Source organism: Neophocaena asiaeorientalis, unplaced genomic scaffold (genome assembly GCF_003031525.2).
Source record: "Neophocaena asiaeorientalis asiaeorientalis breed wild unplaced genomic scaffold, Neophocaena_asiaeorientalis_V1.1 scaffold49, whole genome shotgun sequence".
Lineage (NCBI taxonomy): Eukaryota > Metazoa > Chordata > Mammalia > Artiodactyla > Phocoenidae > Neophocaena > Neophocaena asiaeorientalis.
In genome coordinates this window covers 3,461,777-3,478,289 of record NW_020172456.1, presented here as the reverse complement: position 1 = coordinate 3,478,289, position 16,513 = coordinate 3,461,777, and the positions used below count along the sequence as shown (strand labels likewise).

The 16,513-nt window shown below is 50.1% G+C and overlaps 1 protein-coding gene across 2 annotated transcripts in view; it reads left to right on the top strand.

Moving 5' to 3' along the window:
* Positions 1–16,513, top strand: part of ESRRB (estrogen related receptor beta) — a 176,104-nt gene that overhangs the window by 124,325 nt on the left and 35,266 nt on the right. For both annotated transcript variants that reach the window (XM_024737878.1, XM_024737877.1), the window contains one exon: positions 13,443–13,559. In XM_024737878.1, coding sequence (XP_024593646.1) covers positions 13,443–13,559 — 117 coding nt within the window. The remainder of the gene's footprint in view (positions 1–13,442; positions 13,560–16,513) is intronic.

Sequence of the window (16,513 nt, the reverse complement as noted above, 5' to 3'; positions counted from 1 at the left end):
TATTCTTTTTCAGATTCTTTTTCTTTATAGGTTATTACAAGATATTGAGTATAGTTCCCCGTGCTACACAGTAGATCTTTGTTGTTTACCTATTTTATATAGTTGGGTCAATTTATAGTCATGGTTTCCACAACATACCAGGTACCATACTGCTTCTTTTTTTTTTTTTTGCAGTACGCGGGCCTCTCACTGTTGTGGCCTCTCCCATTGCGGAGCACAGGCTCCGGACGCGCAGGCTCAGCGGCCATGGCTCACGGGCCCAGCCGCTCCGCGGCATGTGGGATCCTCCCGGACCGGGGCACGAACCCGTGTCCCCTGCATCAGCAGGCGGACTCTCAACCACTGCACCACCAGGGAAGCCCCCATACTGCTTTTGACTCTCAGTGTTTGTTAATTATGGTTCATATCCCCAGCAATAACTAAATTTGGGCTAAATTTCTTTCTGCCTTTGTTACTGATTCAGTCTGTGACGAGCCTTGATTGGGGTCTTCTCAGGGCACTGAGTCTCCCCAAAAGGCAGTTGTTCAATATGAAGGGACTGACACAGCACCTCTGATAAGAGACTTCACAAAGATAAAGATATTAAGCAACTTCCTCTTCTTTCTTTCTTTTTTTTAAAATTAATTAATTCATTCATTCATTTTTGGCTGCGTTGGGTCTTCGTTGCTGCGCGCGGGCTTTCTCTAATTGTGGCGAGCGGGGCTACTCTTCGTTGCAGTGCGCGGGCTTCTCATTGCGGTGGCTTCTCTTGTTGTGGAGCATGGGCTCTAGATGCTCAGGTTTCAGTAGTTGTGGCTCACAGGTTTAGTTGCTCCGCGGCATGTGGGATCTTCCCAGACCAGGGCTCGAACCCGTGTCCCCTGCATTGGCAGGCAGATTCTTAACTGTGCCACCAGGGAAGCCCACTTCCTCTTTTCTAAAGGACAGTGTTGGGGGAAAACTCCTGCCTTACATCTGAGCTTAGGAAGCACTTGTTCAGTTCTTTGGTGATACTTTACTGAGTCCCAACCATTGTGCTGGCAGCTGAAGACAGAACAATGGACCCTACTCTGTGGTCTTGTATTCTCGGGGGTAAGGCAGACAGTATACACGATAACAAAGAGGCATAATGACAGACCCAGGTGAGTACTGTGAAAGAGAAAAACCAGTGATGAGAGCAAAGGTGGCTGAGAGAGGGGGTCTAATTTAGTCTGAGGATTAGGTAAGGCCGTGCTAAGAACTTTCAAGGTAAGGGGAAGTTCGGGCGTTCCAGGCAGGGGAAACAGCGGATCTGTTTCAGGACCAGAAGGAGGGCCATTGTGGCTGTTATGAGTGAGTAAAGGCCAAGTGGAAGGAGACGGGGCTGAGAGGCTGATAAAACTCAGGCCGTGGTGAGTGCAGCACTTGGATTTTCTTCTAGGTGGGATGGAAGCCGTTGACAACACATGCTGCGTGGCCATGAGGGGCTGTGCGGAGGGTAAAACTGCCCTGTCCCCTTCCCTGTGTTCCCAGGGCAAGTGGCCAACTTTGCAGGTCACCAGGAGGCCCCTTGAGTAGCTCCTTAAGATGAAGAGGAACAAGCAAGAAAGAGGCCCTGGCACCGAGCTCCCTCTGTTCACATGGGGCCCTGATGCAGGCTTGGAAGGAAACTCCCCAAGGAGAGGGGCAGGGGGATGATTGATGGGTTATCCTGCCTTGGACCACCTCCAGGCCTTTTGTCCTGGTGAATGAGGCCTGGGATCCCAGGGGACAGAGACTATGACAGGGATGCAGAGACAAGCCAGGAGTAAGTGGGAGCCCGGAGTGGAGTGCTGTCCCAGCCCTGCCACTCGCCAGCCAGCTGACCTTGAGCAGGGCCTAGGATCCTCTGGCCTCAGTTTCCTCGTCTGTACAAATGCATAAAAAGAGTCAATTAAACCCACAAAACATTGCTGTCTGCCAGGCACTGAGGCAATGAGAGGAAGAACAAATCACAGTTCCTCTTTTCAGAGGCACAGCCAGGGTGAAAGTCAGGTGAGACACAGCCAGACAGAGCAGGGAGGGCTTCCCGGAGGAAGGGACATTTAAGCTGGAGTGGAAAGTGAACATCCTTGGTAGAAAGAACAGCAGGAAGAGGCCCACAGGAGTTGAGTGTGCTCTGCTCAGCAAGAGGGAACCAGTGGTAGGTGAGGGACTGGAACAGAAGCTGGGACCGGATGTCAAAGGTTTTCACAGGCCCTTGGTAGGAAAAGTATAGAGTAATATTTCTGCTTGAGCTGCTTCACCTGGCTTAGGATCCCAACTTTACAATTTCGTAGTTGTGTCAAGTTGGGCAAGTTACTTCGTTTCTCTGGTCCTTCATTTCCTTGTCAGTAAAAGGGGACTAATGGGGCTAATAAATAGTTCCTGCTCCCAGGATATTCTTGCAGAAATTAAATGAGACATGAATGTAGAGTGTTTAGCTTAGTGCCTGGACTATGATAACCATTAGATAAATAGGATTTGTTATTTGTTGTTTATACTTGGCAACGAGAAGCCATTGAAGATTTTTGAGCAGGGAATTAATCACATCTCCTTTTAGCAAGATAATTCTGGCAGTGATAGGGAAGATGGGCTGGAGATGGGAGAGTCTAGGGGCCGGCAGACTAGGTGGCGATTTTAACAGTCCAGTTCAGAGATCTAGTTAACAGTCCACTTAGAAGCATCCAAACCCCAACAGTGGCAGAAAGGTTAAAAGGAGAGGTTAGGATTTTGAAAGTGATTTCAGTATAAAAAAATAGTAACTGGATTGTGAGACTGGCTCTTAGATTTCTAATTTAGGCTACTAGAGGATGGTCAGGCCATTGGCGGGGGAGAAACCTAGAAAGAATAATTTTGCTGGTGGAAGGAGGGTGAGCAGGGAGGAGAGGTTGGGATAATGGATGAAGTCTGAGGCATGTTGAGTTTGATCAGTTCACAGGCCTTAACCTGGGCAGTTGGAAATGCAGGGCTAGACCCCAAGAGTAAAATCCGAGTGGGGTTTTGGGTCCAATGAGATCCTCTAGGGCAGGGGTTCTCAAAGTATGGTCCCCAGACCTCAGCACAGGCTCCACTAGGGGGCCGGTTAGAAATGCAGATTTCAGGACTGCAGAATCTGAGGCTCTGATTTAACAGGCCCTCTGGGAGAGCTTGTTCTAGGGAAAGCTGCTCTGAAGGAGAGGGTGAAGGGATAAGGCGCCAGGAAGAGGGACCCTGGTGAAAGGAAGGGGTCAGAGCCTTGAAAGGAGACTGAGAAATACCATATTTTGTCAGTTGTAAGATGCACGTTTCCCCCATGTAACATCTCTGAATTGGGCCGATTACTGTCTGCTAGGTGACAGATGTATGTGGTTATCACTGCCCTCACAAGCACATTAAAACTTGCAGAAGGGGGCCAGTGACCTGGAAGGAGACCCCTACGAGAACAAGGGACACTCAAGAAGCACAGCGTCCTCAGCTCCTTTGTTAGCAAAGAGGACCGAACTGTAGAAAAACACAAAAACAATGACTTTGATCAAAAAGGATTAAGAAGAGTCACACTCTGAGAAATTTTAGCAATATCTTCAATTTATTTTTCTTATGTTTTCCCTTTCATGTATCCACAAGAATGCGTATGATCAAATCTGTATCTATCAATAAGTCTCAAAGAGCTCTTTTAATAAGAAAAAAAAAAAAGAAAATACTAGTGTCAAGGAAACACAGCCATACTTTGATTGGCAGATGTTTTTCCTCTCTTGGTGGTATATAAAATAATGGTGCAATCTTACCATCAAAAGCATCTTAGATTCTATGCAATAAATATAGATGCGATCAGAGACGTTACAAGAGTCCCTGGAGAGAAGGGAGATGAAATCTAACAGAGTGGGTTTTAAGAGGTGTGATGGGTGTCTGCTGCTTCAGGAAGGACCAGGTTGGGGAAGGCCCAAGGGAGGGGATTGCACTTGACAACTGGAAGGTCATTGTTGAATTCTAGGTTTCTCTGGGTGGGAACTCCTGCTTTCAATTTATTTGCCTTGATCAACGGGTGCTTCAGGGGGCAGACACTGTACTTGAGATACAGAAATGAAAGACCTAACAATCTCTATCCCCAGTAAGCGCGCAGTTCAGAAGGGAGGACAGCATGCAAAATCCTGATTATGAAACATTAAGCTAGTTGCTTTCAGTGTGTGTATGTGTGTGGCAGGCGGGGTGATGGATGAGGCCTATGGGGGCAAACAGGAAGGGGCATGTAAGCCTACCTGGGACAGAAGGGAAGAGGGCGTCACTGAAAAGGCCACATGCGCGCTGAGGCTCCAAGGATGTGGAAGAGTTTGCCGGGAGGGGTTTCAGCTAGAGGGAGGTATGAGAGGGCCCAGAGGCTCCATGTGGTTTTCTGGAGCCTACAAACCGGGGGCCTAGGTGGAGGGAGGTTACAGTGGACTGGTCAGAGGTGGCCAGATCATAAAGGGCCCGATGTGCTTTTCCCTGGAGGTTAGATTTCATCTTTACACAATGAACAAATTAATTTTAAATGAATTTTTAACTTTTACCAAAGTAATGTATGCACATAGTTTACAAAGATCCAAAGTATAACTCTTATAATGAAAAATAAGGGTCCCTGACCCTATCCATTCTCTCCCTTTCCCTCCATGATCTAGAGTTAGCCATTTAAGAAAATCTTTCTGCTAGCCCTTTGTCTTCTTAATTATGACTATGATTTTATAGCTATACTTACTGACAGCAATTTTACATTATTTCTTGACTTCCTGTTATGGAAGATGAAGAGTTAGTTCCCATTATACAAACCATCCCAACACACATACATTTCCCGTCTTCCCATTGTCTGAATATGGTTATATCACAATTTTTGGTTAAATCTCTTTGTCTATTGCCAATTCCTCCTGGATGTCCCCTTGACTTTTCTCCTGGTAGGATCTTCTGTCCTCTTCCCCTTTTGGGTCCTTCCTTTTTGGGGTGGGGCGTGGGGGAGAAGCTCATGCTAGAAAGGCACAGGAGAGGTAAAATTGTTGACATCTTGGATGTGTGGAAATGTCTTTACTCAATCCTTCAACCCATACATTAGATGCTAGTTGAAAATAATTTCTCCCCAGAATTTGGACACCATTGCTGCTTTGTCTTCTAGCTTCTAGTGCTGCTGTCCAGAAGTTTGATTCATTCACTTAGAAAATGTATACTGAGGCCTCACTCTTTCCCAGACATGGTTCTAGGTGTTGGAAAACAGCAATGAACAAAGCAGATAATAAACAAGCTAAATAAACAAAAGTCAGGTGATGAGTGCTAAGAAGAAAAAAGAGTGGCGAGTATATGCACTAGTTTTGTGTATTTGTGTGTGTACAGAGAGGGTTTTTTCCCTTATGGTTTGAGATATGGTGGCCAATCTTATTCTTGATCCTTTGTATTTGACTTTTTTTTTTTTTTGCGGTATGTGGGCCTCTCACCGCTGCGGCTTCTCCCGCTGCGGAGCACAGGCTCCGGACGTGCAGGCCCAGCGGCCATGGCTCACGGGCCCAGCCGCTCCGTGGCACGCAGAATCCTCCCAGACCGGGGCACGAACCCACGCCCCCTGCATCAGCAGGCGGACCCCCAGCCACTGCGCCACCAGGGAAGCCCTTGACTTGTTTTTAACACTCTTGCTGAAAGTTTTTAGGATCTTTTTTTGGTCTTCCATGATAAAAAAATCTATGTTGTGTGTATAGGTCTTTATATTATTATTTTTTTTAGTACCTTCAGATACTTTTTAAAAAATGTATGTATTTCATTTATTTTTGGCTGCATTGGGTCTTCGTTGTTGTGCGTGAGCTTTCTCTAGTTGCGGCAAGCGGGGGCTACTCTTTATTGCAGCGTGCGGGCTTCTCATTGTGGTGGCTCCTCTTGTTGCAGAGCACGGGCCCTAGAGCGCGCAGGCTTCAGTAGCTGTGGTGCACCGGCTTAGTTGCTCCGTAGCATGTGGGATCTTCCTGGACCAGGGCTCGAACTGTGTCCCCTGCATTGGCAGGCAGATTCTTAACCACTGCGCCACCAGGGAAGGCCCTATATTATTATTATTATTATATTTTTGTTTTGAGGTAATTGTAGATTCCCATGCAGTTATAAGAAATATTACAGAGAGATTCCATGTACATAGATCCCATACATTTCACCCAGCTTCCTTCAGTGGTAACATCTTACATAACAATGTAGCATATATAACTATATGTAGCTATATGACATAACACATATGGGCTATATAACATAAGTATATATAGCAAGATACCACAAGCAGGAAAATGGCATTGATATCCATCAGCCTTACTCAGATTTTACTAGTTGTACACTCTCATCTGTGTGTGTGTGTGTGTTAAGTTCTGTGCAGTTTTATCACTGCAAATTCCTGTGAGCACCACCACAGTCAAGATACAGAACGGTTCCATCACACAGGATTCCTGGTGCTACCCTTTTACAGCCACACCACCTCCCTGTCTCTTCCCTCCCTGACCCTGGCAGCCACTGATCTGTTCTCCACCTCTATAATGCTGTCCAGGTCATTTTCATTCATTCTTCTGGACTCTCAGCAGGCCTTTTGACCTGGAAACTCATATTCTTCTGGTCTTAGACATTTTCGTCCCTCCCCTCTTCTCGCCTTCCCATTCTCCCTTGGCGATAACTTCCTCTCCACTGTTTTCTCTTTCAAAAACTCCTCAGGGTTGGATATTGAGTTTCCAGGACCAATCTTCTAGTTCTTACCTCTTTTCTGGCTTATTGTCCATCTCTTTGATTTTTTGTTCTATTTTAGAGTAGCTGCTTAGTTAATTCTTTGGAATTTTTTTGTATTTTTAATTTCTATGAGCTCCATTTTTTAAAAAATAAATTTATTTATTTATTTTTGGCTGCATTGGTCTTTGTTGCTGCACACGGGCTTTCTCTAGTTGTGGTGAGCGGGGGCTACTCTTGGTTGAGGTGTGCGGGCTTCTCATTGCTGTGGCTTCTCTTGCTGTGGAGCACGGGCTCTAGGTGCACGGGCTTCAGCAGTTGTGGCGTGCAGGCTTCAGTAGTTGTGGCTTGCAGGCTCTAGAGCACAGGCTCAGTAGTTGTGGCGCACGGGTTTAGTTGCTCCACGGCATGTGGGATCTTCCCGGACTGGGTCTCAAACCCATGTCCCCTGCATTGGCAGGTGGATTCTTAACCACTGCACCACCAGGGAAGTCCCTGAGCTCCATTTTATACTTTATTTTTATTGCATGCTGTTCTTGTTTCATGAATGCAGTATTTTTATCTTCTCAAGTCAACAGTATACTGAGTATTGCTTGTGGAGGTTTATTTCTCCTTCTTGCTTTGTCCTGGTTTCTTCCCACATAATTTTCCCCCTGTTTATCTTGGTTAGTTTTTATATTGAAGCTTTTCACAGATGTAGTGATAATCCTTGGCTGTCTTAAATGCAAACAGGGATAAAAAGCATAGAAGGAGCTTTCCTTTGGCTTATTTTTTATCTGCTGGTCTTTTTTTTTTTTTAACATTTTTACTGGAGTATAATTGCTTTACAATGGTGTGTTAGCTTCTGCTTTATAACAAAGTGAATCAGCTATACATATACATACATCCCCATATCTCTTCCCTCTTGCGTCTCCCTCCCTCCCTCCCACCCTCCCTATCCCACCCCTCTAGGTGGTCACAAACCACCTAGCTGATCTCCCTGTGCTATGTGGCTGCTTCCCACGAGCTATCTTTTTTACATTTGGTGGTGTATATATGCCCATGTCACTCTCTCACTTCGTCCCAGCTTACCCTTCCCCCTCCCCCGTGTCCTCAAGTCCATTCTCTACGTCTGTGTCTTTATTCCTGTCCTGCCCCTATACCTGCTGGTCTTTTCTCTGATGCCATTTGTTTTTCCAGAGAAGATTGCTACAAATTCCCATCTTCGGGCTAGGGGAGTGGAGAGTGGAGGGTGGGAGTGAGGGTGTGGAGTAGATGTCTGCCTGCTAGAATTTGGGGAGTGAGCTTGGGGAGTGGGGCTGGGCGGTCTCACTCTTTGGTGTGCAGTATGCGGAAACTTCAGCTTCCCTTCTGCCCTCAGCTAAGCCTGGGGCCCCTGAGTCCGGATTCACTTGCTTATACTCTCCAGAGATTAAGTTGGCTTCTCTTGTGCAGGCTGTGGGGAGATCCTTGGTGGCCACCTGTAGTGGCAGCTAAGTACTCCTTAAATACAGACTTCCAGCAAATTCCTATTTTTACTCCCATACCTCACTCCATCTTCTACTGTGTCTTCAACACCTGAGGCTTTTTGAGGTTCTGCGGTACAAGGGCTTATTTCTTATCTGGAATCCCCTCTGGTTACTTTGGTTTTGACTTCCTTCATTCTTCCGTGACTGTTCTCACTCCCTTGCTGCCCTTTAGTGGGCTCCTGGGAAGGCATGCAGACATAAGTGGGTGATCCATCGAGGCATTTTGCACAGGAGTTATTCATGTCTCTCCAGGGGCGGTGTGGAGGGTAGACTGATTGGAAAGGGCAGTGGTGACAAGAGGAAGCAAGTGCATTAGAGGAGAGGGAAGAGACGACGGGCGTGGGAACTAGCTGCGGCAGGAGGGGAAGGAGGGTGGAAATATCAGGCAGGTGGGATGAAAAGGACCTTAGAAGTAAAGGAGAGGCATGAGTCTACGATGCCACCTCAGTTTCTGACCCAGGTGGCGGGTGGCTTAGTGATGGCTTTGCTGAGACAAGGAACACAGTAAGAGAAAGTCTGGGTGAGGATGGGTTCAAGTGGAGGAAGTATGAAGAACCCAAGGGAATTCCAGGTGGAAGTAGCCAACAGGCAGATGGATATAAGGGTTTGAAGCACAGACAGTGCCTCTTGCTGCCCTTCCTTGCCAGTTACATAAGCTGAAGCCAGTGGCATGAATGAGATCATCAGCTGGAGGGTAAGGAGGAGGGAAGGGTGGAGAGCTGAGGACAGTGGACCGTGCAGAGATGAAAGGGAGTCTCTCTCCTCCAGGAGTGAGATAAATAAGGGAGTGGAACCAAGTGACTCCCAGCCCAGCCCTATCACTCCAGAGCTAAAAATGGTGGCCATTCAGGCTCTGATGTTAGCCAGCAGCCCCTGAGCCCATAAATTCCTCAAGAGCTGTTTATCTAAGCTCTGCAGCCCCCATCCCTGAGCCCCAGGGAGGGGACTGCCCACTTTCCTGCAGCTGTTTCAGGACAGCTGATGGGGATGCCCCTGGGCTTTCCTTCTCCTGGGGCACAGGATTGAAGAGAGTTGATGGTGGGGAGTTCCCCTGTGCCTTGAGGTCACACTGAAATCCAGATCATTCCTGACTCCCTCCCTCCCACAGGCAGCATCAGCTCTGAGGTCTATCTATGGGAGGCCTGGTCCTAATGTTCTTAAATGGCAGAATGGGTGGCTGGCCTCAGGTCTGACACCTGGAAAGGACTTACCCTGGGGTCTTCTGGCTATATGTACCCTGGCAGCCCTGATGCATGTAAAAATAAGCATGTTCAGTTTGATTGCTTGCCACCCAGTGCATGCACTTCACTAAGCCCTTTATGTGCTGAATCCGCAGGACTGTACAGTTGGGAACATATTGTGCCCATTTTACAGATGAGGAAGCTGGGGCCCAGAGAAGTTGGGTGATTTGCCTGAGGTAGAGTCTGCATATGTCTATACTGGGCACACTCCCAGGTTAGAACTCTGAATTTATGCTAGATGTTGGCTGTGTCCTTGTCCTGTGAGAGCCCATCCCCAACCCTGCCACCCCTCAGCCCCTGGTGAGTGAGTGTGTGTGTGTGTGTGTGTGTGTGTGTGTGTGTGTGTGTGTGTATACACGCCCCTCCCTGCTCCTGTGCTCTCCTAGACTGCCCTCCAGAGACCACAGGAATTCTGATGAATTAATCTCATCACTTTATCAAGAAGGCACTTACAGAAATTACAAGGCAAGGCCACCAGCCTGGCTTTGCTGGCAGTCAGCCGCTGGGGCCATAAAACAAATTGAAAGGAACAAAAATAAATAAATAAAAATTAGATCTCTCTCCCTCTCACACACACACACAGCCACACCCACAGAGTCAAGAACATCCCTAGGTTCTTGTTAATGCTCAGTCTCTTGTTCTGGGAGAGCAGCAGTGCCAAATCAACAGATACTTATGGACCCCTTGCTGGAGTGACAACCTAAGATCTGTCCTTCAAGGGATTGACAGGCTGGCTGGGGGGCTGAGGCCAGTGAACATGAAGAGTTAGCCACCTGCAAGTGGCATCCCAAGGGGGCCCGAGTCCCCATGCCCCAGGCCCTGTAAACTCACCGCCCAGGGGAGCAGAGCAGAGCCAGACCCCCTGGTTTCAAGTCCTTGCTCTGCCTCATCCTGGACTCTGCTCACCTTTCTCATCTGTAAGATGGAGAGGAAGATGTTTACCTCCAGTGTTGTTGGGAAAATTAAAGATTCAACATAAGAAAAGTAGGACCGCAGCTGCTTCATAACAAGCTCTCGTCAGTGTTAGCTCTCAGTGTGTATTGAGCACCTACTGTGTGCCAGGCACTGGGACTACAGAGAAAAGATGATTTGGGAGGAGGAGACACACAGTGGCGACCGGGTGATGGAGAGAAGGGTCACCTTCCCAAGGGGGACCAGGAGGTGTGGGCAGGCCAGGCCAGGAGGCGGAGGGAGCAGAGTGGCCTTGTCCTAAGCAGCAAAGGCCTGGGAGCCTGGGAGGTCACTGAGTTCCAGGAACTGGTAGTTACGCAGAGCAATGGGGAAGGCGAAGCTGGAGAGAGAGGAGGGGCGTGGGGTGGAGGCCGGGGCCAAATTCTACAGAACCTTCTAAGCCGGGATAGACCTGGATGGACTAGCTTATGTATGGGATTTCTTCCTTTCTGTTTCTCTCTCTCTCTCTCTCTCTCTCTCTCTCTCTCTCTCTCTTTACAATGTTGTGTTAGTTTCTGGTGTACAGCAAAGTGATTCAGTTATACATATATATCTATTCTTTTTCAGATTCTTTTCTATAATAGATTATTACAGGGTATTGAATATAGTTCCCTGTAGGTTTCCCTGCATCGGCAGGTGGACTCTCAACCACTGTGCCACCAGGGAAGCCCCTGTTTATCTATTTTATATATAATAGTGTTTATTTGTACGTCCCAAGCTCCTAATTTATCCCTCCCCTGTTTCTCTTTTTAATCTTACCATGCTTATGTGAATATTGAAATTATTTCCCAAGAAGTCACAAAGAGAGTGACCTAAGAAATGGTTAGGGTCAGGTAATGGAAGGGAGGGGCACACGGAATCTTTATGCCTCCCCTTTCCTCTTACCTCCCATCCTCCAGCACAGAGGATGGCTTCTGGCCCCCCTCCCCACAGAAGCATGGTGCCGGCTGGACTTGAGAGAGAGAGAGAGAGAGAGATCTATAAGGTGCTCCAGCCAAATCGACCTCTGTGAGCCTCCGTTTTCTCACCTGTACAAAATGAGGATCGGAATCCTCACTGGGACGTTATGAGTGCTCATTGTACTTAGGCATCTTGTAATTGGGGCTCAATGATTTCAGTACTTCAAAACACTTTTGTCAGTGGTGGAACCTGGTTCATGCTTGTTCTCAGAAAATCCAAATGCTACCTGGGGAGGCTGAGGCACGGGGACACCTGAGGACAGCCCCTCTCCCCTTCCTCTAGACCACCTCAGTAGCTGGGTTAGCATAGGGGCCTGTCTGAAGTCCCCAAGCTTCTTGTGGGGTGCAGGGGTGGCACAGCGGCTCTGTGTGGCCTCGGGTAACTCACTTCAGCTCCCTGACTCTCAGTTTCTTGGTCTGTAAAATGGGGCACTGGTGGGTCCCAGAGGGTTGCCGTGAGGATTGAGGGATCTGAGGCAGGTCACGCTCATAGCAGGTGCACAATGAAGGTGGCTTTTATTGCTGCTAAAGTGGATGGGTTGTGTGTGTGTGGTGGGGGGCGGGGTTCTGGGCACAGGCAGGCCTGGAGCTGCCCTTTCTAGCACGGTGCAGGGCTGGGAGTGGCCTTTTGGAGGCTGCTCCGTGCCGGGCAGTGTCCTTGTTGGGTGAGCTGGGCCCAGGAGGGGAATCTGGGCAAGCGGCTTGCTGGGCATCACTTGTCCCTGCTCCCTGAGAAGGTGGCAGCTGGATGGGTGTTGGGATGAAAGGTTTGCAGTAGTTCAGAGTCTGTTCTCTGAAAACCACAGACTCAAGCAGACTGCACTGGCTGGGACGGGGGCCGAGGAGACATGATAAAATCCAAAACGGCACAGTGGTCCGCTGTCCTGCACTTGTATCTTTCTATTGCCTGTCTCTCCGCCCACCCCCAACAATTCCAGTCCCTTTCCCCCTCCCATTGCCTTTCCTTTGGCCTCCAGGCTTGTTATAGCTGCACAGTGCACATCTGTGACATGAGTGCAGACACGTAAGAGCACTCAGGGCAGATGCTGTGCCCCTACGTTAGAAAGGCAGCTGCAGCCTCTCCCGACCATGCTGTCAGCCCTCCCAGGATGAGGCCCTGCAAAGGGACAATGGCCTCCCCAGAGCATTCGAAGATCAGCTCATCCTGAATAAGACTGTAAACCACTCTGTAAGCCTCAGGTTTCTCATCTGTAAAATGGGGATGGTATCAGTACCTACGTCATGGAGTTGCTATGAGGATTCGGTAGATTTTTTATTCAGCAGGCTGGTCTTGCACGCCTTCTGGGCAGCAGGGGTTGATCTCAGTGCAATAGAGATGACGTGATGAACAGCACACCTCTTGCCTTCGTGGTGCTCACAGCCTACTAGGAGCATGGGGTCAGGTTCACGGAAGCCATTATTATCACCCAGTTAAGGGGTGACATGGAAAATTAATCACAGTTTCCCTCTGCAGTGATGAACTGTGCTTAAAATCACCAGCTCCCTTCAAATCGCGCTTTACGATCTTTAAGGCAGTCTTCTGCACCTGGTCCCGCTCAGTCCTTCATTTAGCAGATACCAGACTATTTTGCAGACGAGGAAACTGCAACTCAGTGAGAGGAAAGTGACTTTCTCAAGGTCAGCCAAGCTGGGTGGCCTGGGCCTCTGCCGTGGGATGTGGGATGCAGGCCCCGGTCCCTGCGGGCTCAGAGCTGCCAAGAGGTTTTTCCCATGAGTTGGGGCCCAGGCTGGAGGGCATAGGGCCGGTGGGCCACACTGATGTTTTGGTCAGCAGTGGGATAAAATTTCTCTGCTTGGGATAAAATGTCAGCTCAGTGAGTTTTGATGTCCCAGTTCAGTGGTGGCTTCAAAACTGTGGGTGACCATTCTTCAAAGCTGTGGCTGCCTGGCCGACCTGACCTCTGGTACCGGGATCTCTGTATTTAAGAGAGTAGGAAACACCCTGGCACGTGTCTCGGAGCACCTCCTACTTTGAGAACCACTGCCCTGTGGGAACCTCGGGGCTGGAGAGTAGTGATTTGGTCGGTGAATCCCCATCCAGCCTGTGGCTGGCAGATGGGGGCAGTACCTGGCAACCCTTCTGTGTCTGCTTACAGGGAATATTGAGTACAGCTGCCCGGCCACCAACGAGTGTGAGATCACGAAACGGAGGCGCAAGTCCTGCCAGGCCTGTCGCTTCATGAAATGCCTCAAAGTGGGGATGCTGAAGGAAGGTAAGAGGCCCCGCTTGGCCATGCAAGGCGGAACCGAAGCCGGGGTCCTGGGCAAGCTCTTCTTCCCACGGGAAGTCTCAGACCCCCGGGAAATGCCAGCAAGCTCAGGACCTTCTCCCTGAGCGGCGCACGAGAACAGGTCTCTCCCTGTAGCCCGGGTGAAGGCCCTGCCCCCCAGGCTGCCTGTCTCACACACCCTGCAGGCAGGTGTGCAGCCTCCAGTCCCCGTGTGCAGCTAAAGCTCTCCGTGCTCTCGGGACGCTTCTGGGCAACAGGAGTTGGAAGTTCTCCATTAAAGATCCTTTGAGGAATCATGACCCCACTTGGGCCTTAGAAAAGCTGGCTTGGCGCTCTGGGGAAGGCCCTCGTCGGGGCCAAGAACCCTCTCCACCCTGGGAAGGAAGGCTTGGGATGCTTTATTACCTCTCGGTGGCCCATGGAGTGTGGGCATGCAGAGAGCAGAGACATTGAGGCCCAGAATGACACGTCACGTACCCTTCACCTGCCAAGGTCAACCTCTGTTTCCCAGCAGGTGCACAGGACATGGCTGTCAGCTGGCCAGTGTTTTCCTCCTCCTGTCCCCTGCCCCCACCCCCATCCTCTCTCTTCCCTTTCCTTTCTCTGCCTCTTGCCTCTCTTTCTCCTCTAGAGCCCTGCCATCCAACACGGCAGCGTGAGCCACGTCTTCTAAGTGTAAAATACACACCAGATTTTGAAGACTTACTAGGATGATAAAAAGGAGTGTAAAATATTGTGGTAATAAGTTTTTAAATGATCACCTGTTGAGATGATGATATTCTGGACATATTGGATTAAACAAAACATATTATGACATTGATATCACAGCTTCTTTTTACCTTCTTTAGTGTGGCTACTAGAGAATTGTAAGTGACCTGTGGCTCTCGTTATTAGGACAGCACGGCTCTCTGTCTCCCGCACCATCTTCCCTGTTGATCTGCTCAGGCCGACGAGGCTCGTTTAGTGCTATTTTTGGAGACGGGTAGTGTGTGTGTGTGTGTGTGTGTGTGTGTGTTTCTCCCCTTCCCCTGCTTTCAAGGGGAGCCAGTGACAATTCCTACAGATCAGCTTTTATGATTCTGGGCCCTGGGATCCTTGCAGAAATGAGAGGAGTCAGGAAAAGAGGTGTGTGCTGGTGATCAGATTATCCAATCCAGAGGGGCTGGGAGAGGAGAGGAAGGGGCAGGACTGGAATGCAGGCCTTCACTGGGAGGGGCTTCTGGAGCCCAGCCCAGCCTTTACCAGCCTTTAAGAGCCCGAGGCCCTCCTCCCATCCTGGCTTCCAGGCGCCCTCTGGGAAGAGGGCCCGAATCTAAGGTGCTTTGTTAGTAGGACGACTTGGACGTTGTTGTGATGTGGAAATCGGGGACTCCCTCCGTTTTCCATTCCAGGCGCTCCCTCCACCTCAGCTGAGCCCGGTTCCTCCACCACCCCTGTGTCAACATGGCACATCGACCTTTAAACTGCGTTTCTTACTAGTTGTTTCATGCAACCCTTTTGACGTGGAGGAGGCCCCTCAGCTCTTATTCGCATGCCAGCTGCTCCACCCGGGGAACCAACTGAAGAAGCAGTTCTCTTTCTAGATTAGAAACAGGCTGTGCTGGACCTGCTGAAAGACTGTGTCTGTTCATTTTGATTCTCCCCAATTTTGGTCTACCCCTGTGTGGGGTGTGACCCCAGCTAGTGGCTGAACCAGGTCCTCTGTACCTCCTCCAGAGCATCCTGGGGTGCACAGATGAGGAAACTGAGGCGCAGAGGCCCTCAGAAGCGTGCCTCCGCGCTGGTCTCCTGGCTCCCCCCTCTGCATGCTGCTGAGAAGCAACCGAAGGCTTTGTCAGCCTTGGAGAGACTCTGCTCTTAAGTCTGTGAGGATGTTCTGGGAAGCCAGGTGTGAGGGGCCTGACTCGGGCAGGGGCCAGCTGTCCAACAGCCTTTCCTGGTTGGAGCGTGTAGCCTTCTTGGCTTACTTCACAGTGTCTGAGGAGCTTGGAACAGAAGAAGCTGATTGCTATCAATATACTCCTGCATTTGAAGGGAGACAAAATTGAGTCCTGCAGCGACTCACGCTGGTTTGAGGGGAGCTGGTCCCAGAGCCTGGAGCTTCTCTCTGTTCTGCTGTGTCTGCTCCGCATGGCCCAGGTCAGGGGTGGGGAGGCTTCCAATCCCAGGCCACCTCGCCGCCCCCCCAGGATTATGAGCAGGGAGGGAGAGATAAGGAAAAAGTGGGGACCGCCACTTGAAATCCCTGGACCACCTTGCAACCTTTGAGCAGAGTCTCTTGAGGGGTTACCCGGTGCCGGGAAGAGAGCAGGGGTACTTCCCAGTGGCGCCCCAGAAAGGCAGAATGATGAGGGGATCCACAGAGGCAGGGAAGCAGGTGGCCGGGGGCGCAATCCATCGGCAACAGCAGGCCAGGCACCCCGCCAGCTACTTAAAAGGAGTGAGATGGACGCTGTGTGTCCCAGGATGATGGTGTGGGCTGCTGGGGGAACGAGAGCCTCAGGTGGGGAGCACACGCATGGTGGGCATCTGAGGCTGTTGGCGGGAGCCGGGCAGGTGTGCTGAGGTGAACTTCCCGGGGGCTCAGCCCTCAGGAGCTCTGCCCCAGGAGAAGGGCAGTTACCAGAACGCTCCCTCCGCCCCCCCCTGCCCTGCCCCCGCTGCTGACGGGGGAAGATGACACAAAGGCTCTGAGCGCCTTCGTTCAGCTCTTCTCCGCAGTACAGAGCCTTGGCAAGATCCTGGGCTCTGAAGCTCCACGGGGACCGGCCCCTTAAGAGGAGCGCGCCTCCTCGAGAAGCCTGTGTCCCTGCCAGGGAGCTGCCCTGGCTTCTGCTTTTGTTTAGGTGCCCGTCCCCCCACCCCCCATCATGTGCAGGCACCCAGCCTCCCTCTGTCTCCCTCAGACTCTGACCTGACTCTGAAATCCAGTCCCC